This window comes from Emydura macquarii, unplaced genomic scaffold, assembly GCF_026122565.2.
Source record: "Emydura macquarii macquarii isolate MOO-44397 ecotype Brisbane River unplaced genomic scaffold, CSIRO-AGI_Emac_v2 contig_2452, whole genome shotgun sequence".
Lineage (NCBI taxonomy): Eukaryota > Metazoa > Chordata > Testudines > Chelidae > Emydura > Emydura macquarii.
This window is the reverse complement of record NW_027132589.1, coordinates 2,973,928-2,992,370: the sequence shown is the minus strand read 5'-3', so window position 1 is coordinate 2,992,370 and position 18,443 is coordinate 2,973,928. Positions and strand designations below refer to the sequence as shown.

The 18,443-nt window shown below is 42.0% G+C and overlaps 1 protein-coding gene across 2 annotated transcripts in view; it reads right to left on the bottom strand.

Moving 5' to 3' along the window:
* CDYL (chromodomain Y like) overlaps positions 1 to 18,443 on the bottom strand; it is a 175,225-nt gene that overhangs the window by 9,787 nt on the left and 146,995 nt on the right. For both annotated transcript variants that reach the window (XR_010922471.1, XM_067562622.1), the window contains exons 3-4: positions 11,496 to 11,752; positions 10,627 to 10,799 (exon numbers count right to left, since the gene is read on the bottom strand). Coding sequence is in view for 1 of the 2 variants with exons in the window: in XM_067562622.1 (XP_067418723.1) it covers positions 10,627 to 10,799; positions 11,496 to 11,752 (430 nt within the window). In the remaining variant the exon portion in view is untranslated. The remainder of the gene's footprint in view (positions 1 to 10,626; positions 10,800 to 11,495; positions 11,753 to 18,443) is intronic.

Sequence of the window (18,443 nt, the reverse complement as noted above, 5' to 3'; positions counted from 1 at the left end):
TTCTCCCTCTTTGGGGGACAACCTCCTTCCCCCCATCTGGGGACTATGCCCTGTCAGGCTGGCTTGAAGAATTGTGCCTGCGCTTATTTTCAGTGAATGACGAGCACCAATGCTGCTTGTATTGCCTCAGAGAGGCCCGCATTACTGCCCATTGCAGCATATGCAAAGCATTCCCGGCCCAAATGTGGGAGGCCCAAGAACTTCGCCTTAGGGAGTTCCTCATGGAGGCGCCTGTGTACATTCAGATCTGGAAGTGGAGGAACTGGCAACGCACTACTTGTCACTGGCAACCAGTACTCCGCCGAGCACCGGATCTACCAGTACCGTGAGGGCTGGAGAAGCCCCACCATGAGGGGAAAAAGCATGGGCCATGGCCACAAGTCCAGATCCCCAACCAGGACTGCTCACAAACATAGTGTTCCTTCCCCAAGCCGTGCCAGGTCAGGTGAGAAGTTGCGCATTGACATGGCCACTCCACCGCCTAAGACTCCCAGACTTGAGGGTAAAGTGAAAAAGAAACGTGATCCAATGGGTACCATTGGCTCCCTGGGACCCACACCACCGCCCTCCCTGCCCCCTGCATTTACCACCCATCTCACTGGATCCACTGATGCTGCCTGGATCCTTCGGGGACACCCCTGATTGCCTAGACCCACTGCTCTCTACTGTGGAGTTGCTGCTTCCCTTCTCAAACTCGCCGCTGGTTCTGCCAGTCCTGGCTGTGGCCTCTTCCTCCCCTAGAATCATAGAATCATAGAATATTAGAGTTGGAAGGGACCTCAGGAGGTCATCTAGTCCAACCCCCTGCTCAAAGCAGGACTAACCTCTGCTATATCATCCCAACCAGGGCTTTGTCAAGCCGCAGCTTAAAAACCTCTAAGGATGGAGATTCCACCACCTCCCTAGGTAACCCATTCCAGTGCTTCACCACCCTCCTAGTAAAAAACTTTTTCCTAATGTCCAACCTAGACCTCCCTCCCTGCAACTTGAGACCGTTGCTCCTTGTTCTGTCATCTGCCACCACCGAGAACAGCCTAGCCCCATCCTCCCTAGAACCCCCTTTCAGGTAGTTAAAGGCCGCTATCAAATCCCCCCTCACTCTTCTCTTTTGCAGACTAAACAAGCCCAGTTCCCTCAGCCTCTCCTCATAAGTCCTGTGCTCCAGCCCCCTAATCATTTTTGTTGCCCTCCGCTGGACTCTCTCCAACTTGTCCACATCCTTTTTGTATTGGGGGGCCCAAAACTGGACACAATATTCTAAATGCGGCCTCACCAATGCCGAATAGAGGGGAATAATCACTTCCCGTGACCTGCTAGCAATGCCCCTCCTAATGCAGCCCAATATGCCATTGGCCTTCTTGACAACCAGGGCACACTGCTGACTCATATCCAGCTTTTTATCCACTGTTACCCCCAGGTCCTTTTCTGCAGAGCTGCTGCCCAGCTCGTCGGTCCCCAGTCTATAGCTGTGCATGGGATTCTTTCTTCCTAAGTGGAGGACTCTGCACTTTTCTTTGTTGAACCTCATTAGATTTCTTTTGGCCCAATCCTCCAGTTTGTTTAGGTCACTCTGTATCCTATCCCTACCTTGCAGGGTATCTACCACTCCCCCCAGCTTAGTGTCGTCCGCAAACTTGCTGAGGGTGCAATCTACCCCATCCTCCAGATCATTAATAAAGATGTTGAACAAAACCGGCCCCAGGACCGACCCCTGGGGAACTCCGCTTGTGACCGGTTGCCAGCTAGACATGGAGCCATTGATCACTACTCGTTGAGCCCTATGCTCTAGCCAGTTCACTATCCATTTTATAGTCCATTCATCCAACCCATACTTCTTTAACTTGCTGATAAGAATACTGTGAGAAACCGTATCAAAAGCTTTGCTAAAGTCAAGGTATATCACATCCACCGCCTTCCCCACATCCACAGAACCAGTCACCTCATCATAGAAAGCAATCAGGTTGGTCAGGCATGACTTTCCCTTGGTGAATCCGTGTTGACTGTTCCTGATCACCTTCCTCTCTTCCAAGTGCCTTAAAATGGATTCCTTAAGGACCTGCTCCATGATCTTTCCAGGGATTGAGGTGAGGCTGACCGGTCTGTAGTTCCCCGGATCCTCTTTCCTCCCTTTTTTGAAGATGGGCACTATATTAGCTTTTTTCCAGTCGTCAGGGACCTCCCCCTGTTGCCACGAGCTTTCAAAGATAATAGCCAATGGCTCTGAAATCACCTCAGCCAACTCCCTCAGCACCCTCGGGTGCATTGCATCCGGCCCCATGGACTTATGAATGTCCAATCCTTCTAAATAGTCTTGAACCTGTTCCTTCAGCACTGCGGGATGTTTGCCTCCTTCCCATTCTGTGCCACCCAGTACAGCAGTCTGGGAGCTGATCTTGTCTGTGAAGACAGAGGCAAAAAAGGCATTGAGTACCTCAGCTTTCTCCACATCCTCCGTCACTAGGTCGCCTCCCTCTTTCTTTAAGGGGCCTACACTTTCCCGAATCTTCCTCTTGTTGGCAATATGCCTGTAGAAACCCTTTTTGTTCCCCTTCACGTCCCTTGCTAGCTGCAACTCCAATTGTGCTTTGGCCTTCCTCATTTCATTCCTGCATGTTCGAGCAGTGTTTTTATAATCCTCCCTAGTCATCTGACCAAGCTTCCACTTCTTGTAAGCTTCTTTTTTGCGTTTAAGTTCGCCAAGGACATCTTTGTTAAGCCAAGCTGGACGCCTACCATATTTGCTATTCTTTCTGCACATCGGGATGGTTTGCTCTTGTGCCCTCAATAAGGTTTCTTTAAAATACAGCCAGCTCTCTTGGGTTCCTTTCCCCCTCATATTAGCCTCCCAGGGAATCCTGCCCATCAGTTCCCTGAGGGAATCAAAGTCCGCTTTTCTGAAGTCCATGGTCCGTATCCTGCTGTTCCCCTTTCTTCCTTTCATCAGGATCCTGAACTCGACCATCTCATGGTCACTGCTGCCTAGGTTGCCACCCACTTCTACTTCCCCTACCAAATCTTCCCTGTTTGTGAGCAGCAGGTCAAGAGAAGCACGGCCCCTAGTTGGTTGCTCCAGCACTTGCACCAGGAAATTGTCAGCGACACTCTCCAAAAACTTCCTGGATTGTTTGTGCTCTGCTGTATTGCTCTTCCAGCAGATGTCAGGGTGATTGAAGTCTCCCATGAGAATCAGGCCCTGTGAACTGGAAACTTTCCCCAGTTGAGTAAAGAAAGCCTCATCTACCTCATCCTCCTGGTCTGGTGGTCTGTAACAGACACCCACCACGACATCACGCTTATTGTTCTTGCTTCTAAGCTTAACCCAGAGACACTCAACTGACTTATCTCCAGTTTCATACTGGAGCTCAGAGCAGTCATAGTGCTCTCTTACATACAGTGCAACTCCTCCCCCTTTCGCCCCTGCCTGTCCTTCCTGAACAGTTTATACCCATCCATGACAGCGCTCCAATCGTGAGAGTTATTCCACCAAGTCTCAGTTATTCCAATCATGTCGTAGTTTCTTGACTGTGCCAGGACTTCCAGTTCCTCTTGCTTGTTTCCCAGGCTTCTTGCATTTGTGTACAGGCACTTGAGATAAGTAGCCGACTGGCCTACTTTCACAGTATGAATCGGGAGGCCTCCCCTGCTGCCCCCTCCTCCTTCTGCTTCCTTGCGGTGTCCCTCTTCCCCACTAACCTTCGGGCTTAGGTCCCCGTCCCCCGTCAAAACTAGTTTAAAGCCCTCCTCACTAGGTTAGCCAGCCTGTCTGCGAAGATACTCTTCCCTGTCTTCGTTAGATGAATCCCGTCTCTTCCTAGTAGTCCTTCTTCCTGAAACAACATCCCATGATCGAAGAATCCAAAGCCCTCTCTTCGACACCACCTGCGTAACCACGCATTTACTTCCACAATGCGACGGTCCCTACCTGGGCCTTTTCCCTGAACAGGGAGGATGGATGAGAACACCACTTGCGCTTCAAACTCCTTTATCTCTTTTCCCAGAGCCACATAGTCTGCAGTGATCCGCTCAAGATCATTCTTGGCAGTGTCATTGGTGCCCACGTGGAGAAGCAGGAAGGGGTAGCGGTCTGAGGACTTGATAAGTTTTGGCAGTCTCTCCGTCACATCCCGAATCCTAGCTCCAGGCAAGCAGCACACTTCTCTAGTTTCCCGGTCCGGACGGCAGATGGATGACTCCATCCCCCTTAGGAGGGAGTCCCCGACCACCATCACCCTTCTCTTCCTCTTGGGAATGGTGGTCGTGGAACCCCCATCCCTAGGAGAATGCATCCCTTGCCCTGACGAGGTGCTTATCCTTGCCTTGTTCTCCCCACCCAACGACCACTCTCAGTACCAGGAACTGCTCCAGCAGGTGGTAACCATTCTGGGAATCCCAATGGTGGAAGTCCAGGACACACACACCATCAATTACTGAATATCCTCCAACCACAGACACCCCCTCACACAGCTCTTCCTGTCAATGAGGCTATTTTACAGCCAGCACAAGCGATCTGGCACACCCCTGCCTCTTGTGCTCCCACTCCCTAAAGAGCTGAATGGAGATACTTCATCCCTACCAAGGGTGCAGACTTCCTCTTCACCCTTACACCTCCCAATTCTCTGGTGATCCACGTGGTGACAGAGTGGGCCTACCAGCAACCCCGACATTCCACTCCCTCGGACAGAGCAGCAAAAAAGATGGGTCTGCTCTACAAGAAGATCTACTCTTCAACAGGGTTCCAATTTTGCATTGTGCACTACCAATCCCTGTTGGTGAAATACGATTTTCTTAACTACTTGAAACTCGCCAAATTTTAATATCTACTGCCAGCAGACAAGCAACAGCAGTTCCAAACTCTCTTGAATGAGGGAAAGCTCATGGCCAAAGTTGGCCTCCAAGCTGCTGTAGACATAACTGACACTGCTTCTCGGTCCTTGGCAACTGGGGTTGTACTTCGCAGAGACTCATGGCTGTAATCCTCTGGTTTCCCCAAAGAGGTCCAAACTACTACTGAGGACCTCCCTTTCAATACGCAAAAACTATTCAATCAAAAAATGGAAGAATCCCTCCATTTCCTAAAGGACCTGCGAGCCATCCTCCACTCCCTTGGCATCTACACCCCAGCCCCAAGGTGCAGGCAGAAACAGTCATTCTACCCCTCGACCACACCCCAATATCCACCGTATTATCATGGCAGCAGGAACCATAACGTTGATGTCAACAATAGCAGATGCCATGATACTTGGCCTCTTGACCCAGCAACAGTCAAAACACCAGTTTTGATGCACTAGTCAAGATCCATTAAACGCTCCAGATCTTTACCGCGACACCCCACATCATCTTTGGGGGCTGTCTTGCTCCATTCTCCCACAATTGGGGCAACATCACCACAGACAGTTGGGTACTGGAGATCATCCATCATGGCTACTCCATAGAATTTCTCTGGTTTCCCCCTCATTACCCTCCCCAGACTCCCCATGGGGATCCATCCCATCAATCCTTCCTTCAACAGGAAGCTGATGCTCTTCTCCTCAAGGGTGCCATAAAGTCTGTCCCATTTTGCTATAAGGGATGTGCCTTTTACTCCCCATCCCAATGAAGGGCGGAGGACAGTGACCCATCCTGGACCTCCAAGTACTCAATAGATTCATTAAGAAATCGAAGCTCCACATGGTGATGCTCATGTTATCCTTTTGTGGCTCTCGACATGAAGGATGCCTATTTCCACATCAGTATTTATCTGGCACCCCTCCAAACTGCTGAGAACATAATCAGTATCCATTTACACCTCCTACCCTGCAAACCACCATCATTACAGATGTCTCCCTCACAGACTGGGGGACCCAACTGGACCACCACACAACCCAAGACCTCTGGACACCACGAGAAGATAGGATGCATATCAACATCCTGGAGTTGAGCATGGTCTGTTTTGTATGTCACATCTTCCTCCCCCTCATATGATCCTGCCACATTCAACTGCTCTCAGACAACACTGCAGCAATTGTTGATATAAATAAGCAGGGCAGGGTCAAGTCTCCCTCCCTGTGTGCAGACTCCATCTATTCGTGGAACTGGTGTATCAAACACCAAGTCACATTCCAGACCTCAGTATCTCCTGGGCATGCAAAACCCCCTCACAGACACACTGAACAGGTCCTTTTATGTGAACTATAAGTGGGAGCTACATGATGCCATTCTGCAATACTTCTTCAGCAGCTGGGGTACCCCCCATTTGGACCTCTCTGCAACCAAAGAGAATCACAAACTGCCCCTTTATTGCTCCAGAGGGGGCCAGAGGCGCCAACTGACAGGGAAATGCCATCCTCCTCCCCTGGATGGGCCATCTCCACTACGCCTTCCCCCCCATTCTCCTCCTCCCTCAAGTCCTCCACAACATTTGCAAGGACCTTGCTACGGTGATCCTGGTAGCCCCATTCTGGTCACATCAGTATTAGTTCACAGACCTCCTCTGCCTCTTCACTCACACACTGCTCTGCCTCCGCGCATACCCGGATCTCCTAACTCTAGATCCAGGGCTGGCTCCTGCATCTCAATCCAGGCCCTCTCCACCTGGTTTTTCAATGGAGATCGGGTATAGACAAGGCATATTCCACCATATCCTTATGTAAAGGGAGGGCATCGACCAGGGCCTGCTACTGGGTGAAGCAGAAGTGCTTCGCTTCATGGGTGCGCCACCATTGCCACCCACTGGAGACAATTTTCATATCCATCATCCTTGATTACCTCCTTGAACTTAAAACGTTGGGCCTCACCCTCAATTCCATAAGGATCCATGTGCCAGCGCTTAGTGCCTTTTTCCCCTGGGTAGATGGCACTTCTGTGTTCAAACACCCTACCATTGTATGCTTCCTAAAAGATCTGTTAATACCTTCCTGCCGGTGTTCAAACTCCTGCCTTTATGGGTCCCTTAACCTGGTCCTCTCCACCCTCATAAAACTGCCCTTCGAGACCCTCGCCACATGCTCTCTCTCCCACTTCTTCATGAAAGTAATCTTAGTCGCTATTACCTCAGCTAGATGAGTAGGCAAACTGGCAGCCATGATGGCTGATCCCCCTCTCCCCTTACACTGTCTTCCATGGTGTAGTTTCGCTGTGGCAGCACCTCAAATTCCTCCCGAAGGTGGAAGAATCAATTAATTCACCTCCCGGTCTTCTCTCCTAAACCCCACTCCTCCCATGCAGACAGAACACTACATTTCCCCAACATCTGATGTGTGCTGGTGTTCTATCTACAAAACTCCTGTGCCTTTTGGGTATCACCAAAGCTCTTTATCGCCATTATTGATCGATGCAAAGGATCAAGCCCTCTCCTCACAGCAAATCTCCATGTGGATCTCAGGGTGCATTCATGAATGTTACATTCGCAGTGTTGTCCTTCTACCTCCCAGAGTTACAGCGCACTCTACATGAGCTCTCGCCACCACATCTGCCTGCCTCGCAGATGTTCCACGGAAAGACATCTGCTGCACAGCAACGTGGTGCTCCATTCACACCTTCATGGCCCACTTTGCCATCGCCTTGGCGGCAGCTGCAGATGCAGCCATAGGCCGCGCTGTACTCCAGACTGCACTTCCTCACACCCACCTCCACACTGATCACTGCTCACTACTCAAAACCCATGTTTGGAATCCATATAGGAGCCATCACTCGAAGAAGAGGAGGACATTACTTACTTGTAACTGGAGGTTCTTCGAGATGTGTGGTCCCTATTTGGATTCCAATACCCGCCCTCCATCCCTTCTGCTGCGAATTAGACTATTTAGTGGTTAGAGGGATACTGGAGTGGCATTGACCCATATGGCCTATTACAGCCTCGGCTACAAATACGAAGGGGATGCATGATGTACGTGCAGGTCAACTAGCACTGCTATGAAAACATTCCGGCTCTAGCACATGCACACTCATGTTTGGAATCCAAATAGGGACCACACATCTCAATGAGCCTTCAGTTATAGATAAATAACCTCTTCTTTCTCAAGACAGAAGGGGGTCCAAAATTGAAAGAATTCTGTGGGGAAACCTGCTGATATTACAAAAGTACCTATATTCCCTCAGTTTGATTTTCTTCCCATTATAAAAATGGTAATATTCTGAGAGCAAAGCCCTCAGAGCCGAAAGGCAGGCAGCAAAGAGCCAGAGCTTTCTTTAAGATGTTTTGGAATGCACAGATTATGAGCTGTTACTCCTTTGCTGTCAGAATGGGTGTTACCTGGTGAGTCTCAGATAGGATTTGAATCTGCTAAGATATTTTCTAGAGCCTGACATGGGAGGGAAGGGAAAAACCTTTTGATCCATTACAGTATCTCAGAATCTGATTAAGGTCTTGTCCTATCAAATGGTGGTCCCTGACTGGTATGAACATCAATACAAATTCTGAAGGAAAACACACCATTCTAGACCATATAGCACCTCTCCCAGTTACTGCATTGCTAGCCATCATTCTGGCCAGAGGATGCAAAACTTAGTCACAACAAAGTGAACAATGATCTTGCGTTATAGCTTCTAATTTGGCTTTCTTGGAGGAGCAAGGCATCTTAACTTCTATTAACTCAGCTGAAAATACTTTTGGCCACGTAATACATACTGACCACAACAGCTAGCCAGCAGAGTGGATTCAGAAACAATTCAACAAAAGAGGGTTTTAGAAGGCTAAGCCTGGCAGATCCATGAACCTAAATGCCCCTTTCTTAGAGCAAAAAATGGATATCCCAGAGGGAAGGGCAGAAAAATTCCCTTTTAGGATTAGAATTTCTTTTATCTAATCAGTCTTAGTCATATTTGGCTTAAAGTCCATGATTCCAGAACAAAAGTTGTAACAGATTTTATGAGACAACATAAATAAGGCAGAATGGAGATTGGCTCTTTCATCTAAATTGTGTTCTCCTCCAATTTGCAACTGGTAGAATCATACAAGAGCTCCTTTTTTGCCTCATAATTTTTTTAAAAAATGAAGATACAAAAATTTATGTAAAAATTTGAGAATTTGGCCCAAAGCTACAGTGTTTCATCAACATAATACAACATAATACAGTAGTTTTGACACCTGACAGAATTAAATAGTATTTCCTGCAGACTAATTTCTCTTGAAACAACACTTTTGTTTTCTATTTCTATTTCTGTAGCTTCTTCTTCCTGCCCATTTAGAATAAACATTGTATTGAAACTGCTTATTTCAACTATTCAAGAATCTCAGAACAGCAGGCAACATCAAATTTTTGCTCACTAATGGTTGGAGGAAGGGCAATCTTTAAAACTGATGGCCTGATTCAACTGCCATATAAGTAAATGAAAAGACTCCCATGGATTTCAATGGAAAATGGATCAGGCCCAAAAAGAGCTGAAGAAACTGGCTTCAACGGTATTTTCATAGGAAATGTTTTAACCTAATAGAAATCACAAATACACCAACATTTGTAAGGTTAGTTGTACCCAGTGTTGAGTGATTTTTTTCCTGATGTTCCTACCAGATAGAATTGTGAGGAAACTTTCACACTACTGATGAAACTGACAAAGAAACCATATTTAAAAAGAAGCTAGTGTCCTGGGATTTTAAGTACTAAATACCTTTGAGGATCTGAGTTTAGGGCTGGTCTCCTAGGGAAGCTGACAGGAATAGCTACTTCTTTGAGATAACAGAATATGATCTGCTTAACCACTTTGGGAGTGGATTAAGCTAAAACTGGAAAAAGTCTCTCTTATTCTGGAATAAGAGGAGTGTCCTAACGGGGAACTATTCTGGAATAGCTATAGCACTTTACATTCACACGCTACCTTTTCCAGGCATAATATCCCTGGGCAGGCAAGCCATTACTGCCCACTTGTTTCAAATGGTTTCACCACTTACATGGTCACTGAACACATGAAACCATTTTTTTTTTAAATTTACAAAGCCAAGAGTGAATTGTGAGTGTTAGTTCTTCTGTATGTATTTTAGGATGTTTATGCTACATCTAAACGTAGAAGTAACCAAAATGTAATAGGAAATTAATTTACAAGTTACATGGGGAAAAACATCCTTAAGATATTGTAAGAGGTACACATTAAATGCCTATAATCCAGCACAAGCACAGTGTCCCTCAGCTGCATGTTTCTTTCATTATGCTTTATAAGACATTACATTCATTTATTTGAATATGGAATTTGACAGCAAATATTAGAATGTTGCTCACAAAGATTAAGTCATCCCTTTAGAATGTCTGTCATTCTTCTTTTTTATATGGACTTTGTTCAATCTGTTCTTTCAGTACATTTTATATATTGCTGTAGCCCTTTTGAAAAATACATTAAAAATAATCTTTTAAAAACATTTCTCAAGCCCGAGTTGTTTTTATGAGGAACACTATCATGCTAAGTTTTTATCAGACATAGGTGCTCTGATTCAACATGACAAAAAAGGAGTAAATATCTACGAATAAAATGTAAACTTGAACAGAAAGGTATAATATAAAAATGTTCTGCACACTGCATATTATCACAACTGAACGTTTGGCCATGTTAAAGTTCTATTAAGAATATAGTTAAATCTTTCATGAGTTAAATTAAAAATAAATTAGTTTAGACAATGAAAAAATCAACACTTAAACAACTGAAAACAATTTTACATACCTAATAGCTTCTGCCATCTTAGTGCTTTCCCTTTTTCTATCATCTGTTAAACGTCGTATAAAATAAATAAAATCAAGACCACAGCAGAAGACACTACCAACTGCACTGAGCAGCACAAGTTTACTGTCATCTGCAGCTGCTGTATTCAATGCACTTTGGACTTCCTTCATTACCTGAAAATCAGCAGGAATTAAATTCGTCAGACTCTTTTTACTGTGTTATTAAAAAGTAACAAACTGTTGTTCTTTTTTGACAGGTCTGAATCTGAACTTTTACATTCCTGTGTATTCCCTAGTATCTGGGATACTTGCAAATTCTGCTGCAGATGTTTGTTCTAAATGCATTTAAATATTTCATTGTCCAAAGAAAAAGAGAGTAGTAATGTATGTTAAAAACTGTGCAGATCACAAATATGATTACACTGAGATAACGTAATCATTAGGAAGAGATCCAGCAGTCTGCATCTGTAGCTACAGGACTCTCTCAGTATTTCTGTAATTTGAACACCAGGTGGCATATGCAACCAGTTCAGAAAAATGACTTGAATTTAGGCTGAAGTTTATTTCAAGTTGCACTTAATAAACAATTAAGTTTATTATGAAAGGCAGCAACTCTAAATATTCAGATAATGTAGTGTACTGTACAGTGTTAATAAATAAAACTGAACCATACTCAGATTCAGATTTTAAAAGGCAAGAAAGTATAATATTTACACATGCATAATACTTTAAATGCATTAGTTGTGACTTTTCTGGAACCTACTAAACTATCAGGTTTTTTTCATATTTCTGTGACTAATAATAATACTGTAATTATAGCTGTTGAAAACATTTGTAAAACCACCCCCAACAAACAAAACAAACACTAACCTCCGGATTTAATGAGTTGTTCTCAGATGATTTTGTTGATAGCAAAATATGCGTGAATCCGTCTTGTTTCCTGACAACAATGTCTCTATACCGGTAAGCACTTTCAGTTTGTCTCACGCTAAAACGTAGCCTCTTATCAAAAGGTTGATCTCTCCTATCATCGATAAATCTCCGTTTGTTGGCTGTCACTCCTGTTACAGATGTTTGTATATTGGTTGTACCATTGGCTGCTAATGCTTCCATAAAGGTAGATGTACCTGTAAAGAGTTTGAAACAACAATATTCTATGAATTTAGTTTTATCAGTTCCATAGCTGGGAAAATCTCTTATCATGGAGACATGTCAGTCAAAGCATCACACAAAAACAAGTGCCTTTCATTTCTGCCATTTGGATATTACTAAAACATTTAACAAAAAATTGTACATGGAACCAAACCTGAAAGCAAAATACCAAAAAGGATGAAGTACCTGAAGAGTGAATGTTGAGGCTATGAGAAAAGAAATGTTAAAATGGGAGAAATTTTGCCCATTCTTCTTTTATCTGATTATTTCTAAAATTGTAAAAGTCTTTACTTGGGGATCCTACTAGTATTACAATTAAGACATTATTAGAAATATACTAAAGTAAAAGAAATGATATAAAGATACACTACCTGAGGCAATTTGCTTCCCCCCTCTAAGTGGCCTAAAATCTTCAAAACCAAGTACAACAGAGAAAGTGAAGGGCTTTGTTTTAACCAAAAATGGGAGCCCAATAAACTGAACAAAACGACTGACAAAAAACAAGTAAAAGAGCTGGACTGACAAGACCATATACAGTATATTAATGTTTACAAAAAGGTGGGAACTTTTGATTGATTCTGTATCTTTCTCACTAAGATGATCTCTGAAGTGAAAGAACTCAATGATAGACATTTTAGGGAGACATGGAAATTAAGGCCCTTCTTAACCTACATAATCCTTTCGATTAATACTTTGCCTTTCTGATCTTGCTCAAAGTGATTTTAGCTTAACAAAGAGAAGGTTAAGGTGTGACTTGATTACAGTCAGTAAGTACCTATATGGGGATCAAATATTTAGTAATGGGCTCCTCAATCTAGCAGAAAAAGTATAACAGGATCCAATGGCTGGAAGTTGAAGCTAGACAAATTCAGACCGAAACTAAAATGTATATTTTTAACAATGAGAGTAATTAACCAATGGAACAACTTACCAAAGGTCGTGAATGTTTTTCTAAAAGATATGCTCTTTATTTGGGGATTATTTTGGGGGAAGTTCTATAGCTTGTGTTATAGAGGAGGTCAGCCTAAATGATCTCAATGGTTCCTTCTGGCCTTGGAATCAATTAACATTTTAATTGGTGGAATTTCAAAGAATGTAAATGAACATGCCACTTAGAGGATAACAGAAGGTAACAGGTTTTCCAACATTCCATGTTGCGAACGTAATACTGTCTAGCATTTATGGGAGGTGCAAAGAAAGTTTTGAGAGATTCCCATGTCCAATAGATAAAGGAGCTTACACACCTTTCAAGATCCATGAGTCCTACACATGCCTATCACAACATGTGGTGTACCCTCATCCAGTGCACTAAATTCCCCAACAACAACTATGTGAGTGAAACCATACAATCACTATGTTCTTGAAGGAACTCACAGAAAAATGATAAAAGGCAAAAAACACTATCACCCATAGGCAAACACTGTTCACAAAATGATCACTCCATATCTGACCTATCAGGCCTCATCCTCAAAGGAACCCTTTGTAACACCTTCAAAAGACGAGCCTGGGAGCTTTAATTCATAACTTTGCTAGGCACTAGAAATCATGGACTGAACAGAGACCAGGATTTATGACATATCACAACAATCTGTAACCCACTAATCCCCCCTTTTTGTCCTATGACTGAAGACATGTTAATGGGCCATTTCATTTTGAATGGTCTCTCACAATGTGTGTTAACTACTTGCAATAAACAATCTGTTTCACCTTGTATTTAGCTCTGACATTCTGGCTTGGTCTACACTGCCGGAGAAATTTGGTGGCAGTCGATGTAGCTTGCATATCTCCCCTCGACTTCCTAACTTCTACTTATTGTGGCGTCCCTACTACGCTGTGCCAACGGGAAATGCCCTCCCATCGACGCAGCATTAATCTTTCTGTGGGGGTGGACTGACGCCGTTGACTTCTGGATCAATTGAGCACTGCTACTCAATCGATCCTGAAGAATCGGTCCGGCAGCGCCAACCGTGCCGCCATCTATATAGACAGACCCTCTAAGTACAGTATCTTTCCCAGACCTGAAGAGCGCTGTGTAACTTGAAATCTTGTCTCTTTCACCAACAAAGGTGGGTCCAATAAAAGATATTATATCATTCACCTTGTCTCTCCAACAGATAAAAAGACATTCCTGAGTAGAGATTTGCATGTTGTATCTGAAATCTGTGTAAAGCTGCAGTTCAAATATGGAGGACGGAAACACTGGAAAGGTGCACTACAGGCTAAACCACAAATCTGATTTTTTTTTTTTTTTCATATTTTCATGTTTAACAAAAGATGTGAGCTCATTTGTCAAATACTTAAAGATTAACTATGATCCTTATCCCCCCAATGGGATCCACAGGACCCATAACTGTACATATTATATCGTAAAGATAGCTAAAATGAAACTTATAGACAAGTCTTAATTTAAAAAAAAAAAAACTCAGTGGTGAATTTTGCTTAATTTCTATAATTTCCCTTCGAATAATTCATCCTGTTTAGCTGAAATAGCTACTTGATATTTTTAAAACCTGTGACTAATGTACAGTGCTGTCACTTTAAAAGAGGATGTGTGGAAGACTTGTGGGTCCCATGAGGATATTATGTACAATTTACCTAAATAGTTTGCTACACCATTACTGTAATTGGGATATTTACTTGTTATTTTTGGCCAGATTTGAATTAGGAATTACATTGTACTAATAAAAAGATATTTAAAATAAAATGAACCTTAAGAGTGCATCAGTTTCTCTAACACTGTTACTTTTGTCTTTCAAACACAGATCCCTTAAAAATAAACGTACCACTTAGTATGTAATGCATTTCCAAATAAAAGTACTTCTGATTAAAATCCTCATAAGATGATTAATGATGTAAGTTGCCAATTCAACTGAAAGATTTTATTTTACTTTTTAACGTCTTTTGTGTCTTCTCTGTTATAGCATTAATAATTTATTGCTCTCGCTGTATACCAATTTGGAGGGAGAAGATAAAAAGAATTTAAGGTTTTTCCACAGATGTTTAAAGGTTAGAGATTGAGAATGGTCCACAAACTGAATCCATTTTTTTAAAGAGAACAGAGGAAGAAAAGTAATGTACAAAGTTGATATTATTTTATGTTGTCATAGAAAATTCACATTTGTTCCTCTATTTTTCAGTTTAATCAAATTCTCTTTCATTTCAACAAAATAAATAAAACTTAACAACGAATACTAAATGTGAAATTGCTTGTAGGAGTTCACATCGGATATATTTTCTGTTTTTAAAACATAACCGGGATGATCATAGTTCTATAGAACAGGGATTCTCAGCCTTTTTGTTTCTGAGGCCCACTCAACATGCTATAAAAACTCCAGGGTGCGAGGTTAAGAACCACTACTATAGCAGATATATATATCAGTGAAGAAGTTGCATGAACACAATATCCTAATTTTCATTAACAACTGAAAATGAAGTGGTATTAGTGTTTGCAATGATTTCATTTTCATTATGAAGGTAAATCAATACAGCTCAAATCACCTCTACTTTGTAAATGTTAATGTAGCAGTTTACTGCCCTTGTCCCAGCAACAATTAAAAACATGAGACTCAGAAGGGCATTGCAGAATAGCAAAATATTATAAGAAATTCAGGAAACCGGTGGATAATTTATACTTATAACTCATAACTTATACTACTAAAGATTTCCTCTTGTATCAGATAATTGCATTAGCGATTCAAGAGGCAATAAAATATTTAACACGCCCCCCCTCAAGATCCCCCCTCAAAACAAAACAAAAACCTCAAGCCTTCTTTGTCATGGTGGACCAAGATATAAAGGTCACAGGGCAATTTCCGGGCTTACCGGACAAGACATATGAGGAAGTGCAATAAATATATATTTTACACACACATTACTGCACTGTATGTATGTGTAGTTCAAAACCTCAGTCAAAATACAATTGGGCAGCTGCACTTAAATGGAAGAAGATCCATGGTTTAAACAAGTCCTTTAAAAACTTTTAAATCTTTGAAAAGCAGTCTGACTATACTAATGGACCAGGGCCACAGACCTGCTGACCTAAAAAAAACAAAACAAAAACAACAACATATTTTTCTTACAAGGCATTTCAGCCAATTTCTATTAATCAGAAAATTACATTCCTAGATGAAAAATACTGGATCAGTGCATATTAACACCTGTTGGTTATAGGTCACCACTGTAGGCCATGGGCCTGATTCTGTCCTGCAGCACTGGCCACATTTTGCAGCCTGTAGGCCGACAGCCTTTTAATGACTCACCACTTACATGCCCACAAGCCTGCTGCCTAAATCAAAAAGAAAAACGGTTTAAGAAAGCCACCTTGAGTCTGAATATCCCCATGAGTAATATGGTAGCCAAATAGTTTCAGCCAGAGAAAGAATGTTCTTGTTCTTATAACAGTTTAGTTTTAATTGTATGAATGATGCAAATAATAGTAAATAATTAAAGGTTGATATTGATGACTTGAAGAACACTGGAAAAATATGTGAAATACCCAGAAGGAACAGCCATGAGATGTTGTCAGTCGCTACGTATCAGCCACAGTGGTTGTGTTCAAATGGACTATGAAAATAGTGCGCTTGGTCAGATATGCGTTCCGCCATCTGAATCCAGCAGGAATTCTGCCAGACTGGACATCTGACAAAGATTCCTGAAGAACACTCCAGTGAACAGCCTATTGGGTGAAAACTTATCTCTATGGGTTTTGCGAGGATTACATTGTAATAGTAGTATATTAGCTATAGTGAGCCTGTTCTCATTAAATTGCATGATCAATCTGCAAATCAGGTGTTACCATGTCTCACTGATAAATGGCCAATGATTGCAGATACCAGCCCCATGCAATAACTACCACAGTTCAGATTTGGATTTACTGGACCTTGAAATGTAGTGTACAGTTTCTCTTGTATTTTGGTCATGAAATTGAAGAAAAGAATTACAGAAATTCAATGTAAGGCAGTATATTATGCCAAGTAAAAACAGGCAAGCACTAGTTGAGTTACATTATAGTCCTGAAGTAGTCTCTGATATTTGTTACAGCAAATGAACGTAAAAGAATCAAACAAATATACTATGGAGAAATCTTAGAATTGTATTTGCATAATTAACATAAGATGTAAGTCACTTAGTTTCAAGTAATTTAATACTGTAACAAAATTTTAAACTACAATTTTTTAATTTGTTTTACACCAAAGGGCAAAGATATTCTCTCCATTTCAATATTTTGAGAAATACATTAGAAAACATTAAAAAAAAAAAAAAAAGATACAAACCTCCACTGAAAACCAGGACTTTGAAAATTAATTTATTCCAGACCAATATCAACTCATACAGAATTAAGTTTTCATTAAAAAAAGGTCTAACCCTTATGGGTAAATATAAATGGTGTGCTGCTCCAGTGTTTTTTATGCCCCTCAAAGTTGTGCAATGAAATTAACAAGACTATCAGTTTCAGAGCTGCTGTTCAGAACTCTGTGGCAGCAGAGAATGTCTAAAAATCATCCTTATCATGCAGTTGCTGCTGACAAAAAAAACTATGAGCAGCAGCAAAGCTAGGCACAGGAGTTATTCACAGGGAAAGATGACCCAAAATACAGAGATTGTGTAAGGGGACAGAGTAGTAGAGATCTCTTCCCCATTCCTTGATCTTATTTTATCACAGCCAACACACTCCAGAGTAGGAACAAGAGAAAACTCCTCCTTTGTACTATCTAGAGGAAGTGGCAATTGAAACATATCAGACACCTGCTAGCCACAGGGTGATAAAGGGGGAAAAAATCCCCAAAGAGATGCCATGACAGTGCTCAGGTTAAAATCCCAGCACTTTCCTCCTTTATACCAGCTACTGGACCTTGCTGCTGATGCCATCCCATTTCATATCCATCTCCTGACTTGTAGGTTTAGTTATATACCTAGCTGGTGTCTAATATTTTTCCCATGATTAAAAGCAAATTGGGAATGTAATATATGACACACAAACCATGCTGGGAGAGCTAAATGAACTTTTTATCACACAGTAATTTTTAGTACATATATAGTAGAGAAACTAAAACTAACAGGAACTGAAATAATTGAACATAAATAAGGGTTTTCTGAATCAAAAGCCCTCCACTTGAATAACTGAATTAAGAATCCAGGACAGCCACCACCACCACCACGCTTCTTAAAAAGCTATTTACATAAATATCACTCATTATTTCTGCTTGAAACTTGTGTGGTATTACTTATTAAGTGAAGAATCTTAGCTTTCCAATGACTGCGAGCAAACCTTAGAACTCTATGTAACTTATAAACATAGGCATGCGTAAGCACAGATCAGCAGAAACAGAAACCGAGTGGTAGATGTGAAGGGTAGTTGTGCAAGACTGATGTTAAAAAAAAATTTCAGTGTTAAAAATAATCCTTATATTTTGTGTTAAACTACTGTTTTTGGGGAACACAAACAAAATTTTTTCCCCTCTCTATACTTGTATCATTTTACAGCCGTGGTATAGGAGACTCAAACGCCCAGTTCCCCAACTCATGCTGTTGTTAATAATGTTCCTCTTCCTCCAAGAAAGCGGTCTTTTGCCCCAGGCCCACATACATCACCAATCCATAATTTTACTCAGGTCACCATTAAACCTTTTCCATTTTAGCCTTGGGTAACTACATAATTAGATCTTG